At 38.3% G+C, this 11,861-nt stretch overlaps 1 protein-coding gene across 1 annotated transcript; it reads right to left on the minus strand.

Moving 5' to 3' along the window:
* Window positions 1–980: 980 nt before the first annotated feature.
* On the minus strand, window positions 981–2,446 carry LOC104089649 (homeobox-leucine zipper protein HAT22). Its single transcript, XM_009594594.4, has 3 exons — window positions 1,797–2,446; window positions 1,600–1,679; window positions 981–1,512 (listed from the first exon to the last, which is right to left on the minus strand). The coding sequence occupies exons 1-3, from the start codon at window positions 2,253–2,255 to the stop codon at window positions 1,233–1,235; spliced, it is 819 nt and encodes a 272-aa protein (XP_009592889.1). The 5' UTR covers window positions 2,256–2,446; the 3' UTR covers window positions 981–1,232.
* Window positions 2,447–11,861: the final 9,415 nt, after the last annotated feature.

Below are 11,861 nucleotides of genomic sequence, written 5' to 3' on the forward strand. Positions count from 1 at the left end.
ATATCACATAGAAATAACTTTACCGTTACTTTAAAACTTCCATTCATTACCCATCAAACATATCATCACAAATTTGAATTTTTAGGTGCAGAAAATTCATATCATCTAATCTGTCCTATTTTGACCAAAATTTCAAGATCATATTAGTAGACGTTTGGACTTGAGTTGGTTGAATATTAAAAAAAATTAAGATTAAATTAGAAAAGTGTATTTATGTAGCATCTTTTCTTTTTGATTTATGTTAAATTATTGGGCAATTGGAATTTCTTTTATGTTTTTATTTATTGCCATTCCTTTCTTTATCTACACGGCTGTAGCAGGCAGGCAGTGCCCCCACTCTCCTTTATTCATGTTGACACTTTCTCTATCAATTAACTAACAAAACTAGAGACAGAAACACGTGAGCTGACCCCCACCTAGATACCAACCTTTTTTTCTCTTTCCCCACCACCTTACACATCATCTCATCATCATTAAACACCTCCAACTGAATTATCATTATCTTTCTCTTTTTTGTTTGCTAAAAGATTTAAAAAGATTTGGTATGCTATCCTTTTCTAACTATTCCCTTCTCTCTTTTTTAATTTTCTCTCTATACATGATGGATAATGCTTCAAGCATGCATCTGTCTAATCATTTATTATCAAGTGGTGCACAACATAATATTATTCAAAGAATACATTATCATCTTCATCTTCTATTCGGTCCGTCCACATTTAATTCCTTTCTGATAATTATACGAATATATATAATTCACACAGATATCGTTTGCGATAATACCCGAATCATCTTCTCTTCACATTTTTTTTTCCTTTTCTTTTTTAGCCTTTCTGCCTTTTTGCTCGAATCATGAGACACCAATAATTGAGAAGATCGCAGAGACACGAGAAAAAGAAAAAATGTACATTAGTTAAATTAAAAATAAGTAAAGAAAGAAAATGAAGGAATTCAATAAAAGATCACACAAAAAGATCAACAGATAAATAATAATCCATCCATATGTATTATATTCCTTAAATATTTACAGACTTATAATAGGATCATAAGAAACAAATTAAAATGATTGATTAGTTACCTTAATTCTAAATCTACAGATACAACTGCACTGGTCAGTTGATTTCATACAAGCCCTTAACCAAAAAAAGTGGCGGGTTTGGGAGATTTTCTAAAGATGATATTGATATCATATACTACTAGAGAGTGGAGTATTATTATTTATATATGGCCTCTAATTAACAAGCTGCTGATGGATTGGTGAAGGAATTGTAGAAGTAAGGCTTCTGAGCCAAAGTGAAAGGATTCTTCGATGGATTTTCTCCGACGCCGCCGATCCTCTCGCAAGAAGGACACATAGTCAAAGTTGCCGCCGGCAGCTGCATGTACAAAGGTTGCGCTATTTTTACAGCCTTCAGTTCTTGCAATTCCTTGTGAAGCCTCCTGTTTTCCTCTGTTAGCGTCTCGCAACATTTTTTCAGGAACTCACAGTCTACCTCTGTTTGCTTCAGCTTTGTCCTGTAAAAAGAAACGATTCCATCAATTTTATGTTTCCTTATTTTCTTCGAGAAAAATGTTACTATTAAAAAAAATCGTTAGTCCTACCTGGCTCTTCTGTTCTGGAACCAGACTTCAACCTGACGAGGCCTTAGATTCAGATTCCTGGCTAATTCCTGTTTTTGCTTCTGCATAATTATAAACGTACAGAAATGGATCTATATTAGATGTTACGTGTGCGTATACCCATCAAAAGAAAGAAAATATATAGGGGGATAATCAAGAAAAGTAGAAGGAGAGCTTACAGGATTGAGAGTACTGTGTTGCTTGAAGCTTTCCTCTAGAAGGGCAGATTGTGCTTTAGTGAGCCTAAGTTTCTTCCTAGCGTTAGAACCATCATCATCTTCATCGCTAACTCTTGAGGAAAGTCTCTCTACCTCTGTCGTTGTCTCTTCACTCCCAACATCTCTCTCCCTTTTCACGCTAGCATTAGAGTAGGAGGAAGCTGCACTATCTTGTCGATACAAATCAACCGATTGATGATCATTCGGTCCCCTTGTAACATTATTAACCTTCTTAACTGCCTCTTGTTTTTCATAAGTATGATCGCCGGAAAGGCTTAACCTTAGTGACGGTTCAAAGCTAAGAGATGGCCCTTTGTCCAGTACGACTGGTGCTATTTTTGTTGATTTCTGATCAGCCGTTGTGGAAAAACCTAATCCTAAAACCAGGCCTGTGCTAGAAATATCATCAAAACTACCCATCTAGGTGTGAAAAGAAGACCAGTGAGGAGAAATGTTGAATTGAAGAGAAAGAGAAACAAGTGTTAACTTTAGTTTTTCTTGTGAGGAATGGTGGAAAAGAGAGGAGTGGTGGGATATATATTGTAAGAGACTTGGGGCTAGCTAATTAGGCGTAGCTTGGGTTTGTTGAAATGTATAAAGTGAGAGTCTTTGAAGGGTAACTGAGGAATAAGACTTTTGTGTCTGTGTTCTGGGGTTGGATGTGTGGTGAGTTGGTGGGTGGGTGGTCTATCTATCTATGATTAATAATCAAAGGAGTGAATAAGTAGTGTGTAGGAATTATTAAAAGTCCATTTCTTTATCTCTTCATAGGTTGACCATTTGAACCCCACTACTGTTAAGTGTTATCTCTCTCCATTATAATATAATATAATACTGACCAAAAAGCGAGGAAACTAACCCACCCTCCCCACAATTTAACCAAACAAGGATACGCTCTCTCTCATTACTTGAACTTTTGGAATACCAAAAGAATAAATGCATAGAATGAATTACGTGGATTCACATGGAAATGGAGAATCATTCGTCTTCCCTTCGCCACCCATCACCAGCACCAGCTTTTGTTCTTTTTCTTACGATTCTTTCGCGTTTTATTCAATCTTTTTCTTCTTTTTTTTTAACTTTATCCATTATTTACTTATATCATCATATTTCTGATTATTAATAATACATGTATCAATCATGAACCAAGTTGTGTGTCAGCAGCCATGAGGCACCCATCACAATTGTTACTAATTAGGTATAGCCCCATAACCGTGTTAATTAATTATAATTCACCTAAGTAGTCTTAGAATTTTTCCAACTTGTATACCTGATCTTCTCCAAGATATTTATTTCCCTAGAAGTCCTTTAAGAACTCTTATGTTATTTAATTACCAACACTAAGAAATCATATTTTCAGTACTAAACTACTCCTATTAATTATTCAAGAACAAGATGCCGTCCCAGTACACAATGTAAGTGTAGCTGAGAAAATATGCTCGTCCATTTAATTAACCGACTGAAAAGTAAAAACCCCTTAATGTGTTTATCATTTCACAAGCTAGCAGGCTGAATTAATAAATCATATTTTTTCTTTGAGTTACTAATCAGGAAACTAATAAGAATAGAAAATTTGCGTGTGTTTTGCAGGTGGATATATAGTGATGAGGTTGGTTTGAAGATGAAATAGAGATGTTCACTGTGTAGTGTAGAGCATGATGTTTTGTTTGGTGTGAGAGGAAAGAGGCAAGGCAAGAAGGCAAGAAAAGTAGGTAGAAGACACAATGGGGAATTTCATAAGTGCAATAATGCTGCCAGAATATGATTCATCAACTAGAAAGTTGATGTACAGTGTTGCCTTATTGGCAAAAAATATGTTTAATAGGCATATATAGTGCGCATTTGGACATAAGAATTGTGAAATAAAAATTTAAAAAAAATTTTCAAGCGAAAATGGTATTTGAAAATTTGAGTTGTTTGGACATGAATATAATTTGATGATGTTTTTCAGTTTTTGTGAGTGACTGAAATGAAAATTTTAAAAAATAGTTTTTTGGAGTTTTTTAAATTTCTGAAAAATTTCGAAATTCAATTTTATTTCATGGGCAAACACTGATTTTAAGGGAAAAAAAAGTGAAAATTTTTCGGAAATAAAATAAAATAAAAATTATGGCGAAACGATCCCTTAATCGCTATGTAGTTTTATTTTAATTTATAATCATTAAAGTTATTAATTTAGTTTAAACATCTTAGTACAAATAAGTATTTAATTTTCTTATTATTTGAATATATCTGATCAGTGTGCCTGCGTGTGTATTCATGTATAGTGGGACCCCATACTAATTCAGCTGTATGCTTACAAACAGATATAATAATGCATTGTCGGCTAAGATGATGAGAAGTTAGGTCACCCATTAAACATGATTTGATCTTACTTTAATTACATCTCCCATTCTTGGTTCTGTTTAGATTATTCATTTAACATGTTTGGTTTGGAATTATTCCCCAATAAGGCATGGGGATGGTCCCTCCAAACCAGTCATCAGTCACCATTCACCAAGGTGTGGTGCACCCAGTTTTTCCCACAATTTACATCTTTTGAGTTTATCTACTTTCTTTTATCACTTCATTATTCTTTTCAATATTTGACAATAATAGAAATAAAATAAATAAAAAGTATCATGTCTCTTTTGTTCCATTTACACACAATTCTAATGTGTTCGAGTTCTTTCCGCCACCTCTCTAGTTGTCCTAATTTAAACTGGTCAATTTGTTTTGTCATCTTTGCATTTTACATGCAGCAGCCAGCAGGTAGGCATGCCTTATTCTTATTATTTTTGGTAAATATGCCTTATTCTTATTAAACCAACCAATTGGGATCAAAACTAAAATAATCAATCAAATGGCTATCTTCTATATGAACTACAACTTCTTCGTTAAGGAAAAGAAAGTGTATGCATGAAGTCAAGGAAAGACATCTGAAACTGGTACTAGTTGAGGAAATAACTATTGTGTTTACTAATACTATTCTTTTGTTTCTTCACGAGTTATATCTTGGGTAATAGAATTGTACACGTGGATTATTGACATAATTTGGCCTGTCACAGAAAATAAAAGTTGATTTGACCGTGTATCATACTGTTTGTGATTGAAGAATATATTAAAGTATTTGTTAAATAGTTAATTTGATAACGAAAACATATCATCAAATGGTAAAATTCTGACTGGTGAGTGAATTTAGACTCGTGAAAATTGTATGAGATAATATTATGACGACTAGAACTTCGTGTAAAGAAAGTAGACAACATTTTAAGGCAACTTGAAAAAGACAATTGGACAAGTAATTTTAGAAATGAATGTGAGTAGTAGTAGTAGAAATATTTTTTCCTTCTTCTTCATTACAAAAAAAAAAAAAAAAATCACGCTTCGATTGGACGTCAACTAACAGGATAATTAATCATTATACATGTATGTTTTCTAGTGAAGATGCAAAGCATTTTACTAAGGGATATATTTTGTTCAAAAGATTGCAGATAATATTCTAAAACTGAAAGATTCATACCCACTTACCATTAACGTGCGAAAGAGAGTGAGTGGCTTCCTGTTTTGAGTTTTTACTTGTGCCAATGCAATCATGAATGCACCACTTAGTACAAAAACCTAATCTTGTGCGTAATGGTTTAGCATCGATCTTATATGACTTGTTTAATGCGTGAAATTAAGGTATCAAGAAAGAAAAAAACTTATTAAAATGATTGTCATCCAAACCTTTTTGTCTCTAGTGGAGGAATACCAAAAACAACTTGCTAAACATTTGACTTTGATATGATTGGTAAGGCTTTAAATATTTCTATAATACAGATTCTAATCTATTCGTGCGTGTGTATATGTGTGATGTCTGTCCTAACTTGAACCTAATCAAAGATGATTGGGAATAATTGAGAACCCACCTAAATAATCAAGGAAATGGACAGGAACATTTTTGAAAAGAATAAAAGAAAGAAGAATTTAAATAAGAATGAAGTTGCTAATAAGCTAATGAAAGTACAGTCTCGAAATTTTGAGAGCTCGGATATAATGGAGTGGGGGGAGAATGTTTTTTTTTAAACATGATTGTATACGCTCAAAAATCGTACTTACCCGATTTTGTATGGTTAATCGAGATCGGGGGTGGCAGACCGAGGTTCAATCCCAAGTTATATTGGATCGTTGCATGAATAAATATTGCCTAGCTCATGATTCAAGGATCGATCGAGATCGAGACCAGCTAAGATCGAGACCGAGAAGGATATGGATCTAGCAAGATCGAAAGAAACCTGCTAAGTCGAATAACAGAAAGCCGAGGAATCCGTGACCGGCGAGAATTGTGGCGGAGATCTCGGCATATATCAAGTCAAGACCGGTTGATTAGCCAATCAGAAGATTTCCTTCTGTATTTAGAATTGTACCATATGTAGAACTCCTCAACTATATAAAGGGGGTTCCAATCATTTTGTAGGGGGGATTCACGCATAACAAAGCAATATATTACGTTTTCTCTCTTAAGCTCTCTTATTCAGTTGTTTAGTTCTTACTTCTCAATAATATACTCATTTGGTTCGAGGGCGACCTAGCTCGAGGGCCAAAGTTACGCGTTACATTGGTTTGCTTTATTTTACAGTTAATTTCTAACTTCAATTCTTATATTTCTCAGTTTGTGCCAAGTGAAATCACATATTCTTATAACCACTTACAAATTTAATTGTTATCCGATTTTAAGGGTAAACAGTTTGGCACCCACCATGGGGCTAAGGATAATAGTGATTGCCCGGTGATAATTTTTATAACATACACTACTTTACACTTGTTTTTGTAAGCATTTTTGATTCGAGGATCATCATGTCGAACTCTCAAGCAGTACCCACACACATCGATAATGGTCTTGGTTTTCATGGTGAAAACGACAACGTAGCCGCCCCAGGAAATGAAGTACCTCCAGTTGATCTCGAAGGAGTACCAGTTACAGACCCCATCGACGCCAGTTCCCATGTTGACCTGAATGCAAATCTGGGCGTCGACCCCGAAAATAGCATCCGCAGAGACGTTCGATTAGCCGGTCAGAACGCACAAAGAGGTGAAGAGGGCAGAATTAGCCTTCGAATAATATTCAAAATGCTGTAAACTCAACAAGTTGCAATAGCACAACTCCAAAATCAGAACCATGCACCGAGTAGGGTCAAACCCGAGCTATCACAGGAAGTTGTTCACACAACCGAACAAGTGCCGGAGAGGTCAAATGTGAATGAGTTAGGGACCGACCCTGCTATCTTGAAAATGTTCAAGGAGCTGACAAAGAGAATTGAATCGGGGGGTGAATCGGGGGAGAAGAAGATTGAAACGAATGACAAAAAGTGGAAACATATAACTCCCGAGTTGACTAAATTCCGGGGGCACCACCGATTTGGAAGGGTTTGGATTCAAAGAAGTTCGTACAAAAGCCCTTCCCCCCGAGCACGACTCCTAAGCCCATTCCGAAGAAATTTCGTATGCCAGAAATTCCCAAGTATAATGGAACCACCGACCCCAACGAGCATGTCACTTCTTACACATGCGGAAGAAAGGGGAACGGTCTAGAGGACGATGAGATCGAGTCCGTACTGCTGTAGTGTAATGACCAAACCGGCCATTTTGACTTTTAGAATCCCGTCCCCCTAAATAAAACTCCATGTATATGCTTTTATTAATTTATGACTTGCGGGGATGGTTGGTTCGGGATTTGGGAGTGTTCGGGTTGAAATAGGAATACTTGGTTCCTCAAGTTAGCCTTAGAATGCTAAGTTTGACTTCGATCAATATTTTGAGAAAACGACCCCAGAATCGGGATTTGACGGTTTCAATAGCTCCGTATGGTGATTTTAGACTTAGGAGCGTGTTCGGAATTTTATGTGGAAGTCCGTAGTTAAATTATGCTTGAAATGGCTAAAACAGGAATTTAAGTTTGGAAGTTTAATCGGGGAGTTGACTTTGATATCAGGGTCGGAATTCAATTCCGAAAATTTTCATAGATCAATCATGTCATTTATAACTTATGTGCAAAATTTGAGGTCAATCGGACTTGATTTGATAGGTTTCGACACCGAATGTAGAAGTTAAAAATTTTAAGTTTCATTAAGCTTGAATTGGAGTATCATTCGTGGTTTTAGCATTGTGTGATGTGATTTGAGGTTTCAACTAAGTTCGTATGATATTTTAGGACTTGTTGGTATATTTGGTTGAGGTCCCGAGGGGCTCGGGTGAGTTTCGGACGGCTAACGGATCTTTTTTGGCCTATGGGAGATAGTTGATAGCTGCTGGTATTTTCTTCTGATTTTCCTTATACGCGATTGCGTAAGTTCGTCTGCGCTCGCGTAGGGTAATTTGGGCAGCTGAAAATTTGTTCTATGCGATCGTGTGGACACGTCCGCGATCGCGTAGGTTGGGCGAGCTGTGTTATGCGAACGCGTGGCTAAGGTCGCGTTCGTGAAGAGGAACGGGGGAGGAGCTGGGCCACACGCTTAATGCTTCGCGATCGCGTGAGGAGGTTTGCGATCTCGTAGGTTTGCAGAGTTAGTGCTTCGCGATCGTGTGGGACTTTCTGCAATCGCGTAGAGTTAATTTTGGGCATTGTTAAAATTGTTCTATGCGATCGCGTGAGGAAGTTCGCGATCGCGTAGAAGAAATCACTGGGCAGAGAGTTTAAGTTCTGAAAATGGGACTTATTCCCATTTTTTATTTTTACCGATTTGGAGCTCGGATTGAGGTGATTTTTGGGAGATTTTGATAGAAAACAATGGGGTAAGTGTTCTTAACACAATATTGGTTAAATTACCCGAATCCATCACTGCTTTTATCATTTAATTGGTGAATTAAGTTGGAAAAGTTTGAAAACCCTCTTGGATAGATTTGAGGACCGAATTGTTATTGGAATTTAATAATTTTGGTATGGGTAGACTCGTGGTTGAATGAGCGTTAATATTTCGTAACTTTCGTCGGATTTCGAGATGTGGATCCCGCGGATGATTTTTGAATTAATTTTAAATTTTTATTGAAAAATATAGTATTTTCTTATGGAATTGATTCCTATAATATTTAGTGATTGTATCGAATTATTTTGGCTAGATTCGAGCTAGACAGAGTTGGATAATCGTGGAAAAGGCCTTTTAGTGGATTAAATTGGAGCAAGTTGAGGTAAGTCTCTTGTCTAATCTTGTGAGGGGGAAATTACCCCATAAGTAATTAAATTAATAATTATTGCTAATTGTGATGGGCTATGTACGCACAAGGTGACGAGAGTCCGTGCGTAGCAACTATTAATTCTAAAGTCCGTGTAGTTTATGACTCAAAGCATAAATTACTTGTATAAATTGTATCCGTTATTTAATTAAATTATTTGGTATATATTGTGAACAGTTAGAGAAATTATTAAAAGGTGAAAATGTCATATGCTTAATTATCTGTTTAAATTAATTAACTATTAAAGAAATTATTCATCCTCCCGAATTTATCTTATAATAAATATACTCTCCTTCCGGAGGTACATAAGAAAATGTCCTCCTTTCTTGTGGAGCGGGCCGAATGCCTCGGTAGGATAGATGCATCTATGGATCTCACCACACGTCCCTCGGCAGTGTACACGACACTCTGGATCGGGTCGTACGACCTCGGCAGAAATCGTGCCTAATAATAATAAATAATATATTGAGAATTACTCCATTTGAAAGAATTTAATTATTTCTACTGGTCAATAAAATTACTGTTAACTCTGTGAATCACGTTGATATAAATATTTCTATTTCATGATTATTTAATATTATTGACCCACAATGAGTATCAAAGTCGGTCATCTCGTCTCTACTACTTCGAGATTAGGCTTGATACTTACTGGGTACACGTTGTTTACGTACTCATGCTATACTTGCTGCACTTTTTGTGCAGGATCTGAGGCAGGTACTAGTGGAGGACCTATCATCGCATATCCACGTTATCGAGAGACGTAGTGATGAGCTGCCTTTCTGAGTCGTTCTGAACCTACCAATGCCTCTTATTGCATTTTTATTATGTCTATTTTTATTTCAGACAGTATTTGAAGTTTTGTATAATCTACTAGATGCTCATACACTTGTGACACCACGTTTTGGCACACACATTGGTAGAATTTGGAATTTGGTTTTATTTTCTTGGATTTAAGTTAATCAGTATCTTTTCAAATTTCTTTAATATTGCTAGAAAAATAATAAAATTACTTAGAAAATTATTCTGAAAATAATTGATATATGTTTAATTTATTTGTTGGCTTGCCTAGATGTAGTGTTGGGCGCCATCACGACCTATAGGTGAAATTGGGTCGTGACAATATGGTATTAGAGCACTAGGTTCACGTAGGTCTCACAGTTATGAGCAGGCCTAATAGAGTCTTGCGGATCGGTACAGAGACGTCTGTACTTATCTTCGAGAGGCTATAGGGTGTTAGAAAACTACCTTTCTTCATATTCCATTGTACAATTGATGTAGTATTAAATATTTTTCTCTTATTCTCTCACAAATGGTGAGAACGCGCTCTAATGAGGTTCCAGACCAAGGAAGAGCTACTCCCCCAGTTGCTAGAGGCCGAGGGAGGGCTCCAGCTCGTGGTAGGGGGCGAGGACGTCCCAGGACTGTTCGAGTTATGCCGCCAGTGGGTCCAACAGAGAATCCTATTATTGAGGAGCAGAGTGAGGTGCCTGTGGCAGAGCCAGCTCCGGTGGATTTGACATCTGCACCGGGATTCTAGGATGTCATGGGTCGTATGTTGCGGTTCATGGACACTATGACTCAGGCTGGTTTATTTCTGGCAGACCCAGCCACATCTCAGGCGGGCGGGGGAGCATAGACCCCTATCGCACAGGCTTATGGGCAGGCAGCTGCTATATATCAGACCCAGGGTGCACTACCCGTGGGTGGAGCCCAGCCAGTGGCAGCAGCTACACCTGAGCCCAGGCCAGCTGCAGCCGCTAATCCGCAGAAACTATTGGACAGATGGACTAGACTACATCCTCCTGTCTTTGGGGGTAAGCGACATGAGGATCCCCAGGACTTCATTGATCGGTGCAGGGACAGACTACACAACATGAGGATATTGGAGTCTCACGAGTTTGACTTTGCTACTTTTCAGCTAGAAGGCAGGGCCCGTAGATGATGGAAGTCTTATGTTCTTGGCAAACCAGCAGATTCTCCTCCCATGACTTGGGACAGATTCACTCGTATTTTCCTGGACAGGTATATTCCACCATCTCAGAGGGAAGAATTGCGGTTTCAGTTTGAGCAGCTCCAACAGGGTCAGATGTCAATGACCGATTATGAGGCGAGGTTTTCTGAGTTATCTCTCCATGCACTTATGATACTCCCTACTGAGGCGGAGAGAGCGCGGAGGTTTGTTGCGGGTTTACATACTGGCATTCAGGCCATTATGGCTCGAGAGGTTAAGAAGGGTACTTCTTATGAGCTAGTCGTAGAGATAGCCCGCAGGATTGAGGGTGTACATCAGCGTAGCCAAGAGCAGGTTACTAGAGATAAGCGGTTTAGGTATTCTGGAGAGTTCAGAGGTGTTACGTCTGGGGGCAGAGGTCGGTTCGTGAGAGGGCAGTCCAGCAGGCCCCCATATCCACCACCACCGCCTCCTCGAGATGCTCCAGTGCAACCCTATCTCAGTGTTATACTAGAGAGTTCTTATTGCCCACCAGCTATTTAGGGTCTTCCCAATGGGTATTCAGTTCCCCAGGGCCAGACTCTTATTGCCCATCCCACAGAAGATTTGTTACGAGTGCGGGGATCCCAGTCACATACGGAGATTCTGCCCCAGGCTCCGGGGTAAACTAGTGCAACAGGGTCAGCAGCCTATGATTACCGGACCAGTTGCACCACCAGTTGTCCGACCACCAAGAGGTGGAGGCCAGGTGGGTAGAGGTCGTATTAGAGGTGGAGGTCAGCTAGGTGGAGGCCAGCCAGTTGGCGCTCCAGCTCGGTTCTATGCTTTTCCGGCCAGCCCAGATGCAGAGGCCTCAGATGCTGTGATTACAGGTATTATTTCTA

This window comes from Nicotiana tomentosiformis, chromosome 2, assembly GCF_000390325.3.
Source record: "Nicotiana tomentosiformis chromosome 2, ASM39032v3, whole genome shotgun sequence".
Classification (NCBI taxonomy): Eukaryota; Viridiplantae; Streptophyta; class Magnoliopsida; order Solanales; family Solanaceae; genus Nicotiana; species Nicotiana tomentosiformis.